Source organism: Petromyzon marinus, chromosome 4 (genome assembly GCF_048934315.1).
Source record: "Petromyzon marinus isolate PM22_M1 ecotype Great Lakes invasive population chromosome 4, UKy_Petmar_22M1.pri1.0, whole genome shotgun sequence".
NCBI classification, from domain to species: Eukaryota; Metazoa; Chordata; class Hyperoartia; order Petromyzontiformes; family Petromyzontidae; genus Petromyzon; species Petromyzon marinus.
In genome coordinates this window covers 17,642,812-17,667,107 of record NC_133670.1, presented here as the reverse complement: position 1 = coordinate 17,667,107, position 24,296 = coordinate 17,642,812, and the positions used below count along the sequence as shown (strand labels likewise).

Here is a 24,296-nt window from a genome sequence, read left to right as displayed (position 1 = left end):
GCTTTCTGAAAACCACTCAACCGAGTTTTCTCTTGGTTTATTTCAAAATTAACACACAGTGCCTGAGGAAACCATTGAAATGTTGTGCAGAGTATCATCACTCGAGGTAGTTCAAACAAAGTTGGCAACTTGCGCCGAGTCACATAATCTACCTTAATGTAATACTTTATAAATACTTTTATTACCCTTGCATCTCTATCTCAAAATCGAAAGTGGCTTCGTGCTCAAATGAACGTGGAGTAGTTGTACATCTCCTGTTGACAGTCCTGAGCCAGTGGTGGAAATTACCCATTCCTATGGCACAAGTCAACGAGGGAAAAAAAATATTTAATGCAACCAACCATATTTCCCAATCATTGCATTTTTGAAAAGCAGAAACTGCTACAATGGAAGTACCATAGTAATATTACATTCTGATAATAAAAAAATATCAAGATTAAATGGTACAGAAAATACACAAAAGTAGAACATTGCAATTACAGTGATATTTATTGCTGTAGTGTAATATTAAAAAGGAAAAGCTTTAAAAGCAACGTGGTAAACAGCTTAAAAAGAAAGCCGTGACAGAAACGTCCGCAACATTAAGTAGAAAACAATATACTTTCAAAAGTAGTGCAGAAACATACGTATCACTATTACATGTCAGTTCAAAAGTGTAAAATGCAAAAATCTATCAAATTCACAATTTCTTACCATTGATATCAATGTTGTACATTTTTTAGAAACCCATTAAAGCATATCGTGTAACCCAGTGAATTATAAATAAAAAATGGTCCTTAAACTGTTTCAATAATCAACAACAAAATTCCTGCAAGTGTTTATTTTGTAGGAGTGTATAAAGCTTTGAATGTTTATCAAAAACAGCCATGAGCATTTAAAAGTGTTTTATAACAGTACCAATTCAGCCACGCAATTATATTTTAGGGCCTCTATCAGAGATGACTACAGACATAATGTAAATTCGGCAATGTAAACAATAATTGATATTCAGCAAGTTTCTTTGGGGTAAGGCCCATTGAGACAAGACGCTCATCTTCAATATTGTGCTGTACTGTATTGCAGATTATAGGGTTAACAGTTATTAAAAGTTGAGTTTGTTCATACAAAGCAGTGTGGCATAAACAATGTTATCTGCTGTATTGCAACAATTCAGTATTTATAAAATGCACCACAGCATATAAAAAGTGACAAAAGTTTTACATATATAAAAAAAAATCCCTTGTAAATATCTGTATTAATATACGGACCAGTGTGAAAATTGTGATAGCACGTCTTTCTAAGAGTACAGAGGTGAAACTACGTATGGTTCCAATGCTTTTCGAGAAATTACAAAGCCAATCCCATGAGAATTATGTTGAGACATCTCTCAGTTTCCATCACAACAACATACCATGAGCTGCAGGCAGGTAATGATGCAGCAATTCACCCCTGTTTCTCCTCCACACCACACGCCCCTTAGTTTGAGTTGTCATTCCAAGTACCATAGTAATATTACATTCCGATAATAAAAAATATCAAGATTAAATGGTACAGAAAATACACAAAAGTAGAACATTGCAATTACAGTGAAATGTAAAATTAACATATCGTTTGAGTTTAGTTTGTATACAATGTAGACAATTATTCTTATGACATCGTCGCGGGCGTAAGAATCAAATTTATGCACCATGGCATGCTTAACGATATAGGATAGTATCAGTAATTCAAACGTAGTTATGTAAGAACCACCTGATTTTAACTTTAATGTCATTGTTGCAACAGTGATTAAAATCACTATGCAAGTAACTTTGGCAAAATCTTCTATGATAGTGTCAACATAACTTTTTGCGGTATGTCTTACAAAATCGTCTGGATTGCTTTGGTGTGTAGTTTAAAAGTAACGAGCGACTCAAGACAATACAGCAGTCAAAACATAAATGTCACAAGATAGTGCTTGTCAATATTTCCTTTCAATTGATACATTAGGCTGCAATCCACCTTTCTGCTAAACAACGGTTTCAATTAATAACAATTGCCTTACTGGCATACATTTAAACTTATTTGAAATTGAGGTTGCCGATTAGCATCTGCTGAAATCGACTCCAAAGAGGTAACCTGTCTCTACTGCTATTTATTAAAACTCTGCCACACTTACCACTCTTCTACACTTAAAAAAACCCACATATGATTGTATAGCTTTAAGTCTTATAATATATACTATAACCCACGGTAACATTGTTTCTTTGTTTAACCAGTTCTCATTTCCATGGTGTGAATGTAGTCTGCCAGTGGAGCACGATGATTTCTGCTTTGTTTATAATCCCAATTGACTAATTTGTCATGTAATTTCCGAATTTGGCAAATTTGGACCCGGACGTCGGCACACAATGGCCTACTCTTGCAACAATAACAAGGGCGGCTGCTGGATTAGAACCTTGAGCCTCTGCAACAAGCAGCAATAAATGAAATGAGAATGGCTTCATACGAGTGTAATTTTGTAGCGAAGTACTCATGGCTGTATATTAGTGTAATTTTGTATTGCAATTGTAAACATTGGTTGAATTAAAAGCTATTGCTGTTTGGCAGCTCACCTTCAACAATTGTATTACATGAAAACATTTCAAACGATTCCAAGTTTTTTTTCTTTTACTTTCAAACTATTTACAATGCACAATTATTGCAGAAAAAACAGAACTATGTAATCTGCTGGGATAACATTGTGCTATATTAAAACAGCTAAACATTTACGATAAAAACGTTTAAAATGTCAAAGACTGCACACAGTGTACCCGACTCCAAAAAGGTGACTTACATGGCTCCATAAAAACAGTTTGCTCATGAGAACTTACACAGGGGGTGTGCCCTGTCCACACACAAAATTGCATATACAGGGATTCAGCTAACATCCCTTGATCCACGTCCTTTGGTCTATGCCGCTCTATCGCCTCCATTGATCAAAATCCGCCGATCACTATCAATTACACCACTTGATCTACATCATGTTATCTACTCCTCTCAGAACTACTACCCGTGACTTACACCCCTCAATCTATGCCCCTTAATCTACATCCCACAATCTACAATCCTCGATCTAGGCCCTCGATCTCTTTCAGCTCTGTGATGCGGATGTGGACGAACAGAGTCGCAGGGAAGAGGCTCCGGCCGTCCAGGGACAGGAGGTGGACGTGGCGATAGCCTGCAACACAGAACAGGGAGAGACGCTTTAATGGGATTAACAGCAGGCACATAGGATTACGCAGCGAGGGGACAGCTTGTGTAGGAGAGGGGGGGATCATGAGAAACGACGTGGGTAAATAGTGTATCCTGCTGATGAGACTCAACCGGTCCAATGTTTTCCCCATTTAAAGAAATGCTGAAGGAAAACATTTGATCCATGAAGAAAATCGTTAAGTTGAATAAAAGTGATTTTATGTCAGCCATAAAAAGACAACTTTCCAGTTTATTTATATAAATATAAACCGAGCTTCATCGCTGAATAACCTCAACCTGAGGCTTTTTTTTGCTTTATTTCATTTTTTCCTCACCATAGATATACACGTCACGGAACTACTTAACCCTCCAATATGCTCGCCAGCAGCAATAGGGCCACATATTTTTACAGTAAGTGCTCCTCGAAGAGTGTTCGTTGCATGCCAATCCAACTGTTTGTTTCATATATGTATGTATATTGAACTTCTTTTGCACCGTACATAGCCAACTATGCGAATCAGAGATAGTTTATAATGCTCTTAGTGGCAATCCTAATTTGACATAATTGTCTCTTTGCACAAGTCACTGGTGACCAAGCTAAGACTATCAATTCGCTACATTTGAGAACCCAGTTTAAATCAGAGACGGCTTAAACCCAGTGTCTCTGACACAGTGTGAGCCCCCCAGGCAACCCGGTCACCCTGTCTCTCTCTTTACACACGAGTGGCTCTGAGCTACCGTATCCTTGCTTTGCGTACCCTGTCTGAGGCAGGAGAAGGGTAGGCTGAATTGTCCAATAAAGTCGTTCCGTGAGGTCACGTCGTAGTCTTTGACGACAAAGCGGATGAGGGCGAGTTCGGGCACAGTCAGCTGGAATAAGAACTCCTCCTTCCACACGGGGTTCAGGCCTGGGTGGATAACAAGTCACCCCCCCCCATCATCATCATCATGTTCAATATTATGTTCTTCAACATCACCAATGCCAATCATGATCAAGAAAATAAAGATCACGATCTTAATCGTTTTTGTCTTCATCACCATTCTCAAGTTTAATTCATTCTCAATGGGAAAATAAATCAGTTTTATTTTTATTTAGCCTTTCAATGACAAAATACATACAAGATGAAGCTGGATCAAATCACAACCACACGTTATTAATAGCATCAATAAATGAAAATAATTGTATTGTGTACCAGCCATGGAGATTGTTTGACCAAACTTAACCACACTGGCCAGAGAACGCATTGGGAACTTCAGGGCTGTTGTCCACACCATTTGTCCCCCACAGAATCAATATTTTTCTTCAATTACAAAACGATATCTATTTCTTCCTCCATAAAAATAGATAAATGGGGAGAGATATATTCTTGGTTCTTTCGGTAAAGTCACGTAGAAGGGAAACAATATAATAAAAAAAATATATAAAACAATGAAATTCTCACGACGTTTCGACTGCAACACAACCTTTTTAAAATGTTCTTGTGGTTTTCACACCTGATGATGATTGCTTGTGTTGCAGTCGAAACGTCGTGATAATTTTATTGTTTTATATTTTTTATATTATTTTATTGTTTCCCTTCTATGTGACTTTACCGAAAGAACCAAGAATATGAATCCCTGCAGTCACGAAAGCTTTAAATCAAAATTTAAATGGAGAGAGAGAGTTAATCATTTTGTAAAATCCAAAATATTTTTTTTTTACATAGTTCATCATCATTACTATAGGTCCCAGGTGCAGATGAAGCAGGGTAGAATGGTGGTTGTGGGGTGTTACGTACCGTTGTTTTCCTGGTGGTGCGTTTCCCGCACCGCTGTATCGCCTCGCACCCCGTGGACCTCCACGCTCACTAAGGGGTCGATGATGGAGCCTCGGCGGCTGTTCCTCTCCTTGGGCAGTTGCTGCCCACTAATCACCTGCACACGTAGGCCGGCGTGGTCACAATTAATAAGAGGAGCAAAAGAGGCCGGTCGTCTCTCGTGTCTCTCTTGTTTACTTCGCCATAATCTCACTATTATATTTATCTCTTGCCTACAGCGCTCTCATCTCCATTTCTAGTTTATCTCTATTTCATCACACTATTCTGGACCACAGCTCGGTGGACCGCTCAAAGAAGAATTAAGGGTCAAATCTTGCCCGTGGGCCATCATTCCAAGAACACTGCCCTGGCGTATCAAGGCCTTGGAGGGATTTGGCACGTGGTGCGGAGGCGCGGGAAGGAAACGCACGGTGATGGCGAGTTTGACCGGGTGGCGGCCCGTGCCCCGTGCCGGGTTCCCGGGATCGAAGTCGGTGTGTGGATCGCGCAGGAAGGACGGCTTGAGCACATAGCCGCAGCCGCCGTTCTGCCGGAAGAGGCCGTCGTACAGGTCCATCTCCTTGCCCGGGGTCTGGAAGTTCAGTGCCACTGCAGCCAGGGACACATGCACAGGAGGGAACAACAAACACAGCCATTGAGTTAAAGGCGGCGTGTGGTTCGTGAAAATAAATAAAAAAACACCTTCGCACAATTCATAGCATGGGTGGTGGATGATAAGCAACACTGTCACAGTAGTTAACCAACACTGGATGTTCAGTCGTTCTGAAAGTTGGACCTTTGATGGATGTCGGGTGAAGGTTTCCAATATGATGTCGGGGTATTTTTTTACATTACGACGTGTGGCTCTGCAGCTGGAGGGGGAGAAACTGGACTTAACGGTTAAACGTGAATGAATGATGAATCAGACATACACAATATTTGTTTCAATAATAATGTTTCACGTTAACATTGATCACGTGCGGCGTGCTGGTTACCAATCTGACAGCCGGCGTTCCACATGTCGTGGGGGTTGTAGTTCCCGGAGCCAACGCGAGTCCCGCTGGGGTAGGTGCGGCTGAGGTGCTGCATGTTGTACCGCACAAACGCGTTACCTGCCGAGACAAAAAAAACAACGCACGCAATTAACCTCGGAAACCAGACACAAAATCAAAAATCTCCTTCCTAGATAAACAAAGGGCACGATTATTCATTTGGGGGGAAGCACAGGCACAGTGGTTAGGGCAATGAGCTACATTTGTTCTCGTGCCAAGTGCGTAAACGATGCATCAATTCAACAATTAATATATAATCTTAAGCTCACGGGACACGCATATCAAACATAAAATCACATGTGTAATTATGTTTTTCTATTTTTATATGTTCTATGTAATGGGTTCACTTGACCCATGCACCCACTACATTCACCCTATTTCTACATTCACCCCATGGTTAAACAATAATTGATTTTTGAATCGATTCATCAAATTGCCAGGATATGCGAGGTGGGGTGACATTATAAACTGTTATGCTCACAATACAGGACAAATTACATGATACATACATGTGCAGTGAAGTTATACACAAATACGGACTCGATTACACGTGACAATTTATGTGGGAAGTGATGGGGTAAATCATTACGCCCCCGTGATGCTAACGTTGCAGGACAAATTGTCCGACATGTACATGTTTAAATGTTTAGATAACTTATACCGCTACGGGTTCTGCATGCACCGTGTGAAGTGAACACCTGACAATTCATGGAATCATGGAGCAGGTGAATCGTTTCATCTCTAACTTCCTCCGCGGAGTGAGCTCACGCCTCTACAAAGATGTCATGACCAGGTTTCGTCAGTCACCTCCATCTGGCCACGAACACACAACCCAAGCGCTCGTTATATACTGCACTTTTAATGATACAGTGTTGAAAAAGAAGACGAGGCCTTTGGTTGTCTACAACCAAGTTTGTAACCTCAGCCTGTGTCCTCAGCCCGTGTTCTTGCCAATCACCTTTCCCTCTGACCTCATCTGTTACCCAGGTTGTGATCTCAGCCGCATGGGACTCACCCTGTGTCTCGATGAGCCCCATAGTCTTGGTCTCGGAGAAGGAACACATCTCGTTCCCCTTCTGATGACTCTCCGCCCTCTCGAGGCCCTCGAAGTGCACGCCACTGCAGTATATGACGCAGTCCGATAGCTCTTTGGAAACTTCCTTTTAAAATGAAAAACAAAACAAAAGTTTGTTACATGAGATAGTATTTATCTCAGAGAACTAGATTTTAGACCACCCTGCGTTATTACAGCCCAGCATTGCTATTCTTAATTGTATAATTAACAAGCTAGAACAGCAGTACCTTCTTTTTTGACTTTTCCGCCTTTAAGGGCTTGTGCTTTCCCGTCGACGGCTTGCTGTCTTCAAACACATCGCTCTCGGTGTCCGACGCCTGCCCCAGACCTTTGGCCGAGGATTTGATACTGCCAGACCCCGATGAATGCCTTGTGAAGCTGTCAACCTTCATCAAGAGACTCCTCCTGAGTCCAATGCCCTTCGTCTCTGACTGCTTCCCTTTGACCCCATCCGTGACCTCATCCACGACCTCAACCGCGACCTCTGTTGCAACCCTATCCTTAACCTCATTTGTGACCCTGTCCGTTACCCCACCGGTGACCCCATCTGCAATTCCATCCGTGACCTCATTGTCTCCATCGATGAACGGGATGTCCCCTTCCTCTTCGTTGAGCACCGCAGCATCGCTCGGCCGGCTCTCATCTTTGGCACACATGCTGCTTGGGTTTGCCTCTGTCTGGAGATGTGTTTCAGGCCGGATTTCTGGCTGTGGTTGGCTTTCCAGCCGTGTTTCAGATTTGAGTTCCGGTTGAGGTTCTGAATGGGCTCCAGCCTGTGTCTCAGGCTGATTGTTGGTGTGCTGTGGCTCTGGCTTTGGCTCAGACCGGGCGTCTTCGATGCCCGTGCACAGTTTGTCCGCAGTGCTGTCCCTGCCGGTGAGCTCGCTCGGAGCAGTCGTGGCGCCGGTCGAGTCGCTCTGCACGCCACTGCCGTTGCCTTCAGCCTCGCTCTTCACAGGCTTGCTCCGCTTTTTGGCCTTGATGAGAAACTTCCCCTTCAGCTCCTGCAGACAGAGAGGGAGGAGGAAGCTCAGAGCAATGTGCTTAGGCTCCCCTGTGCAGCCTGGATAGACGTATAACAAGTGCTGTTTGCGAGCACCTATTAAAGCCGGCACGGCACACATCTGCGTGATAAAAGTCTGCATCACAACAGTACTGCTCCCACCAGCAACGTAGCTTTTAAGTGGCTGACTCGCAATCAGAAAGCTGCAGGTTCAAATCACGGTCAGGGGTCACATCTATTCCCAATTTATTGGAAGTCAACAATGAGCATTTTTGAGAGACTGGTCAACACTTGTTTCAGAAAAGACACTCTATAGATAATGGCGATAATGAAATATCTGGAAATGTTCGTATTGACAGAAAGTCTCGTAATGATTTTGTGTTTAGAAATAAAACCATAAGAGGAATGAATGCGCCGTGTCAAACACTCCAAAGATCATCAAAGAGCCACAGGCTTGAGACACCAAACACAGTGAGGGGGTAGTGAGTTGGTGGTCTCAGACAAATGACCAATGACTGCACAAAAAAATCCAACACTAAATAGTTACAATTTTGATTTAAAGCTTTCGTGACTGCAGGGATTCATATTCTTGGTTCTTTCGGTAAAGTCACCACGTAGAAGGGAAACAATAAAATAATAAAAATATAAAACAATAAAAGTCTCACGCCGTTTCGACTGTAACTCAAGCAATCATCATCAGGTCTGAAAACCACAGCAAGAAAATTTGAAAAAAGCGGCGTTTTTTTTTAACGTTAGCACCACGGAGAGCGATTTGGCAGTTATTCAGATGGACGAGTCCATCTATGTTCGGAAAGAGGAGGGGGGAGACGAAAATAATGGATGTCGTCTGAAAGCCACCGTAAGCGTGAACAATCAATTAAGACCCAAAATGGTTTATCAAATCCTTCTAATGATTTCTAAGCCAGAATCCATCTTTTCGGTTGAAATTGTCTCTGTGTTTGTATATGTGGATAGCCTCATGAACGAATCTCTCATGGTAGCCAGATGGCTTGCGAATAACTTCTCCAAGACAGAGGTTCTCTGCACTACCTCTGGTGAGGGCAGCTGAGTGGGGGGCCGCCCGGGCAGCGGTGCCGTAACGAGCCGCTCGCCCAGGATGGAGCGCAGGTGCCTCGCCATCACTATCTGCTGCTCCACGTTGCAGTGGTTCTCCAAGGACAGGATGACTGGGTACGCCGACGCCTGCACACCGAGGACACACACACACGTCCGCAGTGAGACACTGGGCGTGATGACGCCCTCCATCAACCCTCGGGGGCTTAATCTCAAATCTGAGAAACTAGGAGATCGTGTTTTGGGAGACGATTTTGAGTATGCCTTTGAAAATAATTTTTTGATTAAAACATCTGTACCCGCTTGTCACCTTCAGTAATATGATGGAACCTGTGGTCACATAGTCACCTGCTGTTACCTGTGATCATGTGTACACGTGTGTGTGTTCACATGTGTGTCACTTGTAATTCACTATGTAATTAACTGTGTCGTGTGTGTTTTATACACGTGTGTCACCTGTGAATACCAATGTTCATCTGTGTGTCACGCGTGTCCCCTGTGCTCAATTGTGCCACGTGTGTGCGTCACCTGTACTTGCCTGCATTACACGTGTCTCCTGTAAATAGCTGAATACCCCTGTGACCAACTGCGTCCAAGTGGGTGACCACAGTGCGGTAGGACCAGTTGACCCATGCACTCACCTGCCAGCCCACCTGCCCACCCACCCGTCCACCTGCCCGCCCGCCCGCCCGCCCATCCTCCCGATCGTTTGACCGGCACATCACCTTGAAGGCCTCGTGGGCGATGCTGGTGATGACGTCTCGGAATAAAATCTGCGAGGTGAGCGTGTAGCCGTGGTAGATGACCGGTTCCCCATCCGCCCCATCCCAGCAGTCGAGCTCCACGCAACGGCAGCCCCGCATCAGCGACCTGCAACGAGAACACAACAATAGGAAAGTAGCACTAGCAATAATAACATCGCGTGACTAGCAAACATGGCGGGTGACTTTAAAGAGGCTTTAATCCAGCAGTGGATTTATCATAGTGAGATACTGCGCTTGTATTGCTAAGAACTTGGCTTCAAATACAGGTTTGAGCAACCCATAATTAAACTGGCCTCACGAATATGCTGATATAATGCCTGCAACCCAGTCACCTATGACTGCACAATAAAAACACATACAAAATTTTTCACCAAATTGAGCATATTCCACCTGTGAAAACTGATAAATTTTGATAATATGACAAAAAGGGCCAATTGGAAGCACTTCAGAACTATATCTGTAAATATGACCTTCTGGGGCAAACCAACGCGATAGCAATTTTGCTCTTACAGAGCACTCTTAATGCAGAGCATGCCAGGGCATTTTAAACTAAAAACTCCAGACAATAAAAAAAAACCTAGACGAGAACTTGGCGATGGTGCGTGGGGGGGGGGGGGTTGGTGTGGGCTGCATATTGAGCGCGTACTTCACGTAGGCCTCAGTGCTGCTGGGCCCGCGGAGCTGATCGTCCGTGAGGTAGGTGTTGTGCGACGAGGAGATGAAGTAGTGGCTGAGCGGCTGCGTCATGTCGTGGCTGACAGAGTCGTGGCGCTGGTCCCACAGGGAGCCGTCCGGGGAAGTCAGGTAGCGCACGAAACCATCCAGCGTCATCAGTCCCTTACTGCGGCCTGGGCCCGCGTGCCACAAATGAATGCAAACCATTTCATTCCAGCCCTCTGCCGCAGTTGGTGGCGCTGTGGATCGAGTACTCAACTCGCAATCGGAAGCTTCCGGAGTTCAAATCCCCATTGGGGGGGTGATTCAGCAATCCATGAGGGGTTGGTGAAATGTAAGGATGCATCGATTGCCGGCTCTGCATCCAGCGACGGATGAAATAGGGCTGCTTTTAACAATTAAGGATTTGTACTTATTTAGCACTGAAATGCGACTACATCTGAAAGCGAGATTAAACTAAAATAATACGCCTTCTCTATAAAAATATATAATTTACAGCCATCAATCAATCCAATTCATAAACTACCGTAATTTCTTTGGAACAGTTTTTTGTGTTTAGTTTGTTGTCCTTCCCCCACATCTCTGATTAGCAAGGTTGGCTATGTACCATGCGAAAGAAGTTCAACATACATATGTACATACAATTCCTTCACCACACTGGTCACTGCACTTGTCACCAATCTTAGCTGTATCCGAGAATCAAACTCAGGTCACCGAGTTCATAGCACAGTGGTTGAACAACCGCCTAACTGATCCACCTCTCTATGAATAAGTGTATGATGAGTGATTTATTAATGCCTTTTGCAATCATAGGGTCCCATTGTGAAGGTGGAGAGCTCTTGCCAGTAACATCTTGCAACGCTGCAGTATTTTTCAAACAAGACTGACTCTGCTCATGAGACCCAAGAGTTGCAGAGTTTGCTGCTAAACAATACCGCTGGATAACATTACTGCAGAAAGCCACCACGTTGATGGACTAAAACTAATAGTCTATCTCTTTTTCTCTCATCTCACTTCATATCTGTTTCTTGTCTGCAACTTTGTTCTCTTATCTGAGTACATCTCTCTTGTTTGCATCCGTCTGGTAGCCCTTACTGTGCCTCGCACCTCCAGCGTTTTGCCAGTGCGCCTCCATACTCTCCATCTTCCAAAGGCTTATTCATTTAGAACAACGGTTTATCGTAAGGTCGTGTTGCTATCATACTTACCCCGAAGAAAACCAATAAAATTGATCAAAGGGTTGTCCAAAGTTTGGATATTAAAAACCAGCACGAAATGAATTATCCTGCAAGGCGACCAAGGCAATGGGGTAATTACGTGTGACATAATCTCGCGACGTCACGCACAGTGCATCACATGATATCATCTCATCGCGTGGTTCCAAATGTGACGTCATTGTAACGAATGAAATACTTGCGAGGTTAAACTAATGCGGAAAGCATTGCAGGGTCCATTTATATGCGTGATTTTTCTTCCTCGTTTCTCATTATTGAAACTTCAAACTTGTGATGGACAGACACAGAAAGCACAGCTTAGGTACGTAGCTTCAACATGAGACCCGTTTGCTTTGTGCGTTTCCATACATGAAAAAACAATATCCGTCCCTCGTGCAATCGGCGAGCTGAGCTGTCTGTCCGAGACACGTACCCTCATCCAACGGTTCGTGCTCGGCAATGATGCATGCGGCGCGGTGCTCGCTGTCATCCTCGTGCTGTTCGTCCTGCAGGAACTGGGCGAGCCGAGCGGCGGGCAGGCCTATCCCGTCCGGGGAGAGGCGCTTGAACAGCGTCGCCACGTCGTCGCGCCGTGTCAGCTTCCGGAACAGCTGCACGAACTCGTCCTCCACCAGGTCGCCCGTGTGCGAGCTGTCACTCTCCTGTGAAGCACGCACACATACGAGGCAGCGTATAAGCACACGAGGCAGCGTATGAGCTTGTGTGCACGGAGAGTCGTAGTGTAGAGGTTAGTGCGCTGTGCTACGAACCCGGCGATCCGAGTTCGATTGCAGCTCATGTCCAAAGACAGTGACGAGTAACTGAACTGGTAGTGTGCCTCCTCTAGGTCGACTAAGCCCTAAATGAATACTTGCTGTGGTGTGCAAACATCAGTACTGGGGAGACAAAGGTGGTTGAGCATGGTGCTCGCCACCCACCGCCTTGCTCTAAAAGTGCATTAAAACGCGACATGAGGATCTTTCTTTGCCTTGCCTTTGTGTATGTCTGTAAGCAAATATGTGACCGCATGTGTGTATATGAGCATGTGTGTGAGACAGCGAGTGTGGGTGTGCATGTATGAGCGTGTATGTGTGTGCGCGTGAGTGAATGTGTTAGCGCACGTAAAATACGTGTACGTGTGAGCAAATGAGACTGCGTGTTTGTGTGAGCGTCGGAAAAATGTGGACATGTGAATACGTCCGATCGTCCAAAGCACATGTGCGAGCATGTGTACATGTGAGCAAAGAGAAAGCTCCCTGTATAGCTTGTAACAGACTGTTCGGGAGCATACTGTTAGTGAGCACCTATGAAGACCTGAAATGTGCACTAGGGGTGCTGGCCAGCACCATGCCTGCATGCCATTGTCTCCCCAGTGCTGATATGTACAAAAGTACTAATTTAAGGCTTAGTTGACCTTGGGGCAACCCAGGACCGTTTCGGATATTACTTGACACTGATATTAGCCGTGACCAGAATTGAACTTGAACTCAGGTCGCAGAATTCATATCACAGTGCGCCAACCACTACACCAATGCTTCCAAGTAGTAGTTATTGCACTGCGACAGGAACCTTCCCTGTTGAGTAATTTCCCTCCGTATACAACCCTCCCTCCCTTCGTTATTCCTTACATTTCTATCCCAATGTAACGCCGCTCTTTCATCACGAAGGGCCTTGTGATGCAGTTGTGTTTAGTTGCTCTCTGAATCTACAGCACTGTGGAACATAGTTATATTTGTATGCTATATGAATCCAAATTATTATGTATTGTACAAATTCATTGTACAAAGCGGTAGTGCATTTATTATCGCTCTACACTATGAACCCAACAAACTCTCCAATCCGGGTCTTCACCAGCCAGTACTCACCAGCGTAGTGAAGTATGGTTAAATAAGAACCATGACCGGTATGGCTTGGGGAGGAGAGCATCCAACAGTGGGTTTATAAAGGGCTGTACGATACATTTACATTACAGTATATAAAGCCCTAAGGATCGTCATAGAGCTTTGTGAGGTCTCTACACTACGATTACGGCAACCTGTGTTCCACTCTTGCCCATAAAGCACATAACCGACAAATCCTACCCTGGACAGAACATCCACTAGGTCAACTCAGCATAAACCGAGGTGACCCCATTTTGAAGGGATTGCGAGCAAAACGCCACTTACGTCAAACAGCTTCTTGGCCTCCACCTCGTTCATGCTGACATTGAGCGTGTTGAGGAGGTCTTTCACCTCGTCAAACGTCATCCGGTTATCCTTGTTCTTGTCGGCCTTCCTGAAGCTACGGTAGAGCCACGTGAATGGCAGGTTAAGGAGGACGACAGCAGGAGACATGGGATGGAGGGGAAGGCATGGCAGGCAGAGCTCACTGAATACGAGCATTACGATATTCTCCCGTCGCTGACTTCACCACAGTGAAGACCAGGCATTCGTTGCTTAAGAGGTAAGGGTTGCAGGAAAGCCTCACCGAGTCTCAATACTTTGTCGGGGGAATCCTGCTGTTTGGGATGTTATTTCCAGAAAATTGGGAGTACTCGGGGGAAAAAAACACTCATGCACAGGTAAAAAAAATAACCATCCAGAAGCCAGGCAGATATCTCAACAAGTTACACTCGGCACTAAATCTTATATCCACCCTGTACCAAAGCTGGTTAGCTGGCACACACACACAAAATAGAAAAAAATCCACAAAATAGATTTCTAAACAATTTGGCCAAATATTCTAATACAGGACCCTCCTCAAAAAATAATCTCGTGATAAGTATTAAAGCGTTATTACATTCTTATAATGAAATATTACAATAACCAAGCTCTCAACTCAATCGACTATTACCCACGGGCCCCCCTTGGTGCCCGGTCGCGGTGAGGCTAGCACCGGCATCGGAACGTGCGCCAGGATATGTGTCGAGCTTTTGCCGGGCGTCCATTGTGCGCGAGTGCTCCGAGAGGCTGCGCAGGCAGTACACCCAGCGACGGGCATCCTCCGCGTTGTCCGCCACCAGGTCCAGGTTGGCCTGCCGCCCGCGGAACACGAGCGTGAAGCAGCGCTGAGGGTCCACGTGCCCGGGCACCGCCGCTGGCTGCCGCCCGCCGTCGCCGCCGCTCCCGGCGCCGTCGCCACCGCTGTTGTTGCCGTTTCTGTTGCCACCGCCGGTCTCCGGAGCCCCCCCGGAACCGAACGGCAGGGCGCGCAGCGTCTCCGTCTGGCAGCCCTCGCGCACCTCGACCAGGTCGCTGATGGAAACTGTGAGATGCGCAGACAGGGGAGGGAGTGAAGGGAGGGAGGGACCAGCAGCGAGAGCGGCACTGATGTAAGCACTCGGTAGGGATGAGAGGCTTGAGTCACTCCAGTTTATCAATGACCTGGAATACATTTAGTGAGAAATGAAGGGCTACTCGAGTGTATGTCTGCATCAACACAGAGTAGGACAATCCACCTCGGCCCTACGTCAAAAAGCATTGTCTGAGACATGTTTTGCAGGGCTCCCCTATAAACACCATTATTCATTATCCTCTTGGGGTTCACAGAGACTGAAGGCCCATGAATATACAGTGAGGGAAAAAAATATTTGATCCCCTGCTGATTTTGTACGGAATCTGATTGGTTGATTGCTTCTGTGGACAGGTGTCTTTTATACAGGTAACAAGCTGAGATTAGGAGCACTCCCTTTAAGAGTGTGCTCCTAATCTCAGCTCATTACCTGTATAAAAGACACCTAGGAGCCAGAAATCTTTCTGATTGAGAGGGGGTCAAATACCTATTTCCCTCATTAAAATGCAAATCAATTTATAACATTTTTGACATTCGTTTTTCTGGATTTTGTTGTTGTTATTCTGTCTCTCACTGTTCAAATAAACCTACCATTAAAATTATAGACTGATCATTTATTTGTCAGTGGGCAAACGTACAAAATCAGCACTGTAGCTATTAATCCAGGCTGGGCAAGTATCCGGAATGTGTGTTCACCCCAGCTGGATCTTCATCCATGGGTGGCTTTGTACCCAGGCTGGGGTGGGGCGATCTCGACTCACAGATGGTGCGGCGCTTGCGCAGTTTGCTGAGCTTGCGGGAGCTGCACCGCACGGCCGAGCAGTCGTCTCGCAAGGACATGACGCGGCGGCCCCGCCGGCCCGTGGAGCTTGCCTTGAGCACCGGCGAGCCCCGCACCAGCAACGCGAGGTCGTCATCCTCCAGAGCCAGGCCTGGGCCAGGACCGGGTGTCATGGGTTAGAGGGTATGGGGGGCACGGCGACCAGAGGGCTGGGAAAGGGGAGGGTGCACGGAACAGTGCCTGCTGGCTCGCGTAGGGCTGGGGGCATTGAAGGAGAGGGCAGGGGGCAGCCTGCGAAGTAGGGAAATGTTGGGAGAACGTGGAGTTTAAGTGTTCTTCCTTGTTTGTGTGGGGATTTTATTCAAGCAGAATTGTTCAATAAGTAATTGGTAAAACATCCTGACTTGGGACTCAGTGAGGCTTTTCCATATTTAAATTTCTATCACGTAATTAAGCACTTGAGATAAACATCAATAAAAATAGGCAAATAAATTGCATATATACTACACACTCAAAAGACGAAGATCGACATTTAGTCTTATAGACTAGAACAGCGGACAAACTGGGGTGGTGGTGTGGCCAGAACCATGCCCAGTCGCTTTTTTTAGTGACAATGTTTGCACACTGCAAGGGATAACACACCAATTATAGGCTGACTTGATCAAATAAAACCTAAAATAGGTTCACATACCACTAGACCACTAATATTGTAGGATAACCAGAAATTGAACCAGATTATCAAGATCTTAACTCAATGCGTTACAAGTGTGTGTGAATCACGTGTGTGGAAAGGTTAGTAATGCAGACATGCAGTATCACACCCACGTCCTCCAAGATGTCCCCTTTGTCACCTGTGCACGGTTTTACCCTTCAATTGGTGAACTCCGCACTCAACGACAGAGAGACTGAGGGAACAAAGTTCACCGTTTCGCCCCTGTGCGCGCACACTGTGTGTGTACCACGTGTGTTCTGAGCACAACAGCACGATTAAGTGAATCACACAAACTACCACAGCAGCCTGCTCATGGCTCTGAATGGGATGTTAATAGAGGAAGTGCCTTAACGACTGAATGCAAATAGAGAAGGCGACTCGTGACACAATCATTCCTGTGGGAAAGGTCACCGGCTGTGCAGGAATTTGTAAATGTGTCAGGTGGAGTTTAGGTTCCAATGTGCACGTGATTGTGTTATATTTTCTCGTCAAGGAGCATAAACCATCATGCCAACTCTGGTTACTCTCGCAGAGGATTTTAGCTAGTCATCGAACAAAGACGGTCACCGCATCTCGCACGTTCATATGCACTTCTAGAGCTGTCTGGAATGCTCTTCCTTCCGTTATTAGGAAGCCACTGGAGTGATGCACTTTTAAATCTTGATTGAAAACTCATTTCTTAAGAACTGCTTTTTGTGTCCGTTTGCTGTCCTTCCCCCGCACCTCCGATTATCACGGTTGGCTACGTACGGTGCGAAAGAGGTACAAATATATACAGGTGCGTAATGCCAGCGTACATGCGTGTGTTATGCATGTTCCAGTGCGTGTATGTGACGTTGACATAGTAGGGGGCACAGCAGGTGCATCTGCCAGTCATCTCAGTCAGTCAAACCATGGCACCTGGGTCTGTCACGTGACCTCCCATCAGCGACCCTTCGGCAATTCACGTGGCCTCAAGGTGCTCCTGTGGCCTCAAGGTGCTCCTGGCCTGGCACAGGCGCCGTGGTAACGTCACCGCCACTTAGCGGCGAATGGTGGGTGTTGTTGTTGTTGTTATGTGACGTTGAGGTGTACGTTCCAAAGCTTGTGAGACTATGTCAGGCATGCTTCACGTTCCAGTGTGTGACTGTGTCACACACTGGAACGTGAAGCTATTTTCAAGTCATATATGTGCCAGCTAGTTAGTTTTTGCGGCCCCTAATGCTACTCCGGAACCTATACATTGTTAAAAAGTTATTGATTCTTGAATCAAAGCACAACCCTGAATCGTGACAATACATTTGTGACTATGCCGTGTTAAATCGCACGTACGAGATTTTGTGCATGCGTGTCGATGTTAATGGTCACATGGCCTAATGTGGGCATCCATGTGTGCTGTCAGCTCCCAAGGCCCTATCCCACTTGGCCCACCCATAACTTGACGTTGAAACAGATCAGGGAAGAAGCAGAACACCTTGGAGGCAGCACTCATGCATTGAGGCAACAAGAGCAGATGTTCCCCAACGGTGCCGAAGAGCAAAGCATTGAAGAACAACAAGATACTTGATGTCAGTTCAACACAGCCCTTGTCTCATTTGGCTCCATTCAGGGATAAATAATTTAAAAGGCATCGATGATAATCAGAGCGGTGAGTATGATCACGGGCGAGTCAATGGCTTGCCATGCGCACGAGCTTCTAAAATCTGTTCTCTCTGTACCTCTGAGTGTAATAAAGAGTGCAAAATTGTATTTTTAAAGTTTCCACACGACTGCTTGGTTATAGCCTCCAGGCGCTGCCCACACAATCCTGGCATACTTGCGTGCCCCAGCTCAAGCTTGTAGGCTGGACTTATAGTGATTTACATTAAACAGGAGGCATGTAACGACTCATCCACTATACATCAGACTATGCATGTGGGCATCAATTCTTATAAATTCTTATGTGGCTATAGTAAATATATGTTGTCAGCCTGTAACTTCCCTCATGGTGGACAAAGGCCTCTCCCGTTTTCGTCCATTCCTTCCTAATGTACAGCTACAACTGTAAATGCCGAAGATTCACACCACTACAGATTCTACATACACCACACGGGTAAAAGAGGCATGTAACAATGCGTATATTCATCTATTCAAATTGATTTGCTTACACTCATGATGCATTTCCTCAAATCAGGCGTGTGTGAATCATTTTCGATTTGTTTACGAAATGGCGGCAGTTTACGAGAGGAGGTGCGACATTCACGACAATGTAATTTTTCTTAATTCCAGCTCTGAGAATGAAACATATTGGAGCGTCATGCGACGGACGGCACTGTAGCATGCAGAGTGGATGGGGAAGTGCCGCCCCCTTTATGCGTCGACCAGAAGTCAACTTGAGAGGGGTCCCAGAGGTAGCTCTGTGATATCCGCTTCTGCGAGCCGTTCTCTGACATGGAGGGTCACACTGTTCTGCGAGAGATCTGAATGAATGCTTCATCTCATGACATGACATTAATAGCGCAATCAGCATACACCTGCGGGGATATGCCAAACATTATAAAAAACTGGACGTTTTCCAGTTTAGTTGACGATGTCTGCAGCCTCTTGAGTGCTAATAACTGCATAACATATTCTTGGTTCTTTCGATAAAGTCATGGTAGCCATCTGGCTACCATGATAGATTCGTTCATGAGGCCATCCACATATGCAAACACAGAGGCAATTTCAACCGAGAAGATGGATTCTGGCTTAGCAATCATTGGGAGGACTTGATAAACCATTTCGGGTTTTAATTGATTGATCACGCTTAAGGTGGCTTTCAGACCGCATCCATTATTTTTCGTCTCCCCCCTTCACTTTTCCGAACATAGATGGACTCGTCCATCTGAACAAACTGTCAAATCGCTCTCCGTGGTGCTGACGTTAAAAAAACCGCCACTTTTTTCAAATTTTCTTGCTGTGGTTTTCACACCTGATGATGATTACTTGTGTTGCAGTCGAAACGTCGTGAGAATTGTATTGTTTTATATTTTTATTATTTTATTGTTTCCCTTCTACGTGGTGACTTTACCGAAAGAACCAAGAATATGAATCCCTGCAGTCACGAAAGCTTTTAAATCAAAATTTAACTGCATAACAATTACAAAACGTAACGTGCTCCACGAAGTTGACGTCAATAAAAAAAAACATGAAGGGATTGCCTTAGCCGACAGCAAAAATCGGGACAAAAAAAATGTTGGGGTGACATGTGTAACTAAATAAACTCTGACCGTGCTAATCCACCGAGCTCTTGTCATATGAATGTGGAATTTCCGGGTACTCATTCGAGATGAAAATGACCACCGCCCAGTTATCGAACATGACGTGACAGCAGCATAGAGTACAATATGTGCAGTATGAGTGGAAGCATACGTGATATGTGAATAATGCGTAAATGGCACGCTTAATTTAGCCACATGTGCACAGGCTTGTTGGCAATGTGTCAGCGTGACGCTTTGTTATGTATGCATAATTCATGGGCACATACTGAAATGTAACCCTAACACGACACCTTAAGGGAATATACGCACGGTATATACTCTAATGTACGCCCACAGACACACACATATACAGCACTCCACACCCACGCATACACATAGACCGACACGCATACCGTAGTAACACACCCATTTACGCACATACACGACGAACACATGTACCGTAGCAGGCTATGCTGTGAACCCATAATACGCACAAATGCTGGTGAAACTAAAATAAACAAGCGGGTGATATAATACCTTCTTCATATATATGTCCCTCCGCATAAATACATATAAGTACTTTAACACAACTCATTGTCACCCTCCGCCTTCACGGAGTGCATCATTTCAGCAGCGTTGATTCAGGACAAGAAAACTAGACCGGTTTCGACATTTCAGTATATGACCATGCAAGCTTGCAGAACTAATGCGAATGAAACGCCAGATGTTAAAGGCAAAGGGCCCACTCTCTCTCTTGAAGAAATAGTGTCATCACCAACAGCTCTTGTGCCAGGCTAGGTGCACTTTGAGGCCACGTGAGAATGGGAAGGCTCGCTGCTTACAGAAGGTCACGGGCCAGACCCAGGTTGACTGAGATGACTGTCAGATGCACAGCAAGCACAAATGTACACGCAAAAAAAAGATTTCCCCCCCCACCCCCCCCTATAGCTATGCAAACTCGTTGTGCATGTGCTGTTATAGTCAGCATTAATATTAAAGTGTACAGGGTGGTTGTGTATGACCAGCACCTTCCTTGTGCTGATGCTTACAAACCGCAGGAGGGGTATACTTCACTCAATTCTGAGTCGACTTGGGGGTAGTAGTCCAGGATCTCTGAACACTGACAACACAGATCAGGTGTCAGGGCCACACCCGCTTAAGTGAAACTCTGTCAAGGGCTGTGCTTGCACACAATAGTGAATTTCACACAAACACACAAAACACCATCGTGTTTGTACAAACAAGAAAACACCGCTCGGCCTCTGTGCATCACGCAAAACCCACTGAGGTCTGTGTGCTGTTTGAAACTTACGGTTTTCCCTTATTGCAGACCAATTCAGACCTTATTGGTTATCCCGTGCCCTTATAAATCTCAACGTTCAACCTACAAAGTTCCATCATCAGGGAGAAACACAAACAGAAACATTTCTCCCCCCCCATTATTGAAAAGTCCGTACACCGTACGGACCTGAACACTCAAATTTCCCTGCACAAGAATACGGCTAAACCGTATGGGTTGATATGTTATATATGATGCATTGACACCTGCAAACAAGTCCTCCGTCCACTCACTTCACAATGACCAATCAATGTTTCCGCGCGATGCGCTACGGTTATGGTTACTGTAAAGTGTAAACAAACAAGCGGATACAAAATAAATCATCTGAAAAAAATATCACATATCCCACTCAAAACTAGCAAATATCAAAGACATACATTACAGCATTGTACGGTACTGTACAGCCAGGTGCTTGGTATTGTACCTATGAGACACATTTGTGAGTTTAATCGCACTGTGTAAATTACGAGATATTATACTTGATCCTGCCATAGGAATCTGGAATTTCCAGTAATGCATGAGAGCTGTCAACATAGATGAGACCACAGGCGCATTCGAACAAGAGACGTTTGGCTGTTGCCATTACAGTATTATATATATCTTTACAGAAGGAGATGTTTTACTGAATACCTTCATGTTATCTTATGATTTAAAACGAGTTTGGACTGGGTTCCCACGTTGACTCTAGGTCCCCGCCAAGGGGATGAAAAGGGATTTATCAGCAGGAGGGGGGGTCGTGCACCCCCCTGAATAAACACATTCATTTCCTCGGCCAAAGTCAACTTACAGTCCAAAGTACATGCTTTGTACAGACGTCGTGTGATGTGCATGTGTTCATGTGATGTGTGTGTGCATGCATATGTGTAGGCATGTGTGTTCGTGGCATGTGTGTCGACGTGATGTGTGTATGTGCATGTGTGTTCGTGGGATTTGTGTAGATTATGTGTGTATGTATTCGTATGATGTGTGCCTATGTGCATGTGTGTATGTGCATGTGTGTTCGTGGGATGTGTGTGTAGATTATGTGTGTATGTATTCGTGTGATGTGTGTCTATGTGATGTGTGTTCGTGGGACGTGTGCCTGTGTGTAGGCATGTGTTTATTCGTAGGCATGTGTTTATTCGTGTGATGTGTGTCCATGTGATGCGTGTGTATGCTCATGTGATGTGTATGTGCACGTGTGTAGGTATGCGTGTGTATGCTCATGTGATGTGTATGTCCACGTGTGTAGGTATGTGTGTAGGTATGTGATGTGTATGTGCACGTGTGTGTATGTGATGTGTATGTGCACGTGTGTAGGTATGTGTGTGTAGGTATGTGATGTGTATGTGCACGTGTGTAGGTATGTGATGTGTATGTGCACGTGTGTAGGTATGTGTGTGTAGGTATGTGATGTGTATGTGCACGTGTGTAGGTATGTGTGTGTAGGTATGTGATGTGTATGTGCGCGTGTGTAGGTATGTGTGTGTAGGTATGTGATGTGTATGTGCACGTGTGTAGGTGTGTGTGTAGGTATGTGATGTGTATGTGCACGTGTGTAGGTATGTGTGTGTAGGTATGTGATGTGTATGTGCACGTGTGTAGGTATGTGTGTGTATGTGTGTTCATGTATGCGCAGCGGTAGTGCAGTGATCAGCGCACTGCGATACGAACCCGGTTACCAAGGTTCGATTCCCGCTCACGGCCCCCATCAGTGGCGATTATCTGAAACCGGTCCTGGACCTCCCCTAGGTCGACTGAGTCTCAAAATGAGTACCTGCTACAGTCTACACGGAGGGGGTACTCTGTCTTTGTGTGTCCATGTGATGCGTGTGCATGCATGTCTTTGTAGTGTGTGTGTGTGTTCACGTGACATGTGTGTTCGTATGGTTATTTAAGTATAATGTAATCATATAAATATTATGTAATACTGTACCCACCCATGTACAGTACATGTACCGCGTAAACATGGCATATATACTGCAATGCGTTGCTGTGTCAACACGCACGTGTGTGCTGTGTGTGTGCTGTGTGTGTGACACAGCACACACACAACACGCACGTGTGTGCTGTGTGTGTGTGTGCTGTGACACAGCACACACAACACGCACGTGTGTGCTGTACGCTGTGTGCTGTGTATACAGACACAGCACACACACAACACGCACGTGTGTGCTGTGTGTGCGTGCTGTGACACAGCACACACAACACGCACGTGTGTGCTGTGTCTGTGTGCTGTGTATACAGACACAGACATAGCACACACACAACACGCACGTGTGTGCTGTGTGTGTGCTGTGTCTGTGTGCTGTTTACACAGCAAGACGCCACTTAAGTTCTCGCAGTGTGTGTGTGTACATGCTACGTGGAGTACAGTTTGTTACCGTGTGCACTATATGCATCGCCGACATCTGTGTGGAGAGTATATATACTCTGTGGGTATGTTGTGCACGTGTACGGTGTTTGTGTACCCTGTTTATTGTGGTTGTTGTTGTGTTGTTGTTGTTGTGTGCACTGCACGCACCCATCCTCTTGACCGCCTCGCTCGCCGTGTTCACGTTGCTCTGCTTCTCGTCGTCCCGCGGGGTCTGAGGACTCCAACACCACATCGCGTCGTCTTGTCTGTCTTGTCTCTGTGTGTCTCTGTCTTGTCTCTGTGTGTGTCTCTGTCTTGTCTCTGTGTGTGTCTCTGTCTTGTCTCTGTGTGTGTCTCTGTCTTGTCTCTGTGTGTGTCTCTGTGTGTGTCTCTGTCTTGTCTCTGTGTGTGTCTCTGTCTTGTCTCTGTGTGTTTCTGTCGTGTCTCTGTGTGTGTCTCTGTCTTGTCTCTGTGTGTGTCTCTGTCTTGTCTCTGTGTGTCTCTGGCTTGTCTCTGTGTGTGTCTCTGTCTCACAGACTACCTGTCTGTGTCTGTCTCTGTCTTCGACTCAGACTACCTGTCTGTCTCTGTCTCACAGTCTCCCTGTCTGTCTCTGTGTCCGCCCCAAAGTCTCCCTGTCTCCCTGTCCGTGTCCTCCTCCCCTTTGTCCACACCCCTCGCTGTCTCCCTGTCTCTCGGTTGCTCTCCTCGTCCCCCAGCTCACCCAGCTGCCCACCACCTTGCCTGCACTCCCCACCTCCGTCGTGCAGGTAGGTGATCGATAATCACAATCTGAGTTCTCGCCCCCCTCCCCTCGTTA

At 45.5% G+C, this 24,296-nt stretch overlaps 1 protein-coding gene across 1 annotated transcript; it reads right to left on the bottom strand.

The window, feature by feature from the left end:
* Positions 1–470: 470 nt before the first annotated feature.
* On the bottom strand, positions 471–24,262 carry LOC116938561 (1-phosphatidylinositol 4,5-bisphosphate phosphodiesterase delta-4-like). Its single transcript, XM_076054166.1, has 15 exons — positions 23,645–24,262; positions 15,874–16,044; positions 14,656–15,085; positions 14,008–14,245; positions 12,276–12,504; positions 10,600–10,801; positions 9,915–10,059; positions 9,166–9,318; positions 7,340–8,116; positions 7,053–7,197; positions 5,981–6,097; positions 5,416–5,594; positions 4,968–5,103; positions 3,948–4,097; positions 471–3,175 (listed from the first exon to the last, which is right to left on the bottom strand). Exons 1-15 carry the CDS (start codon positions 23,727–23,729, stop codon positions 3,057–3,059), a joined length of 3,276 nt encoding a protein of 1,091 aa, XP_075910281.1. The 5' UTR covers positions 23,730–24,262; the 3' UTR covers positions 471–3,056.
* Positions 24,263–24,296: the final 34 nt, after the last annotated feature.

Coding starts and splice junctions, on each gene's coding strand:
- LOC116938561 (XM_076054166.1), bottom strand. CDS start 23,729: ATGTGGTGTTGGAGTCCTCAGACCCCGCGGGACGACGAGAAGCAGAGC. Junction 15,086..15,873: donor GCGCAAGCGCCGCACCATCT/GTGAGTCGAGAT, acceptor CGCATCTCACAG/TTTCCATCAGCGACCTGGTC. Junction 8,117..9,165: donor CTCAGCTGCCCTCACCAGAG/GTAGTGCAGAGA, acceptor CTCTGTCTGCAG/GAGCTGAAGGGGAAGTTTCT.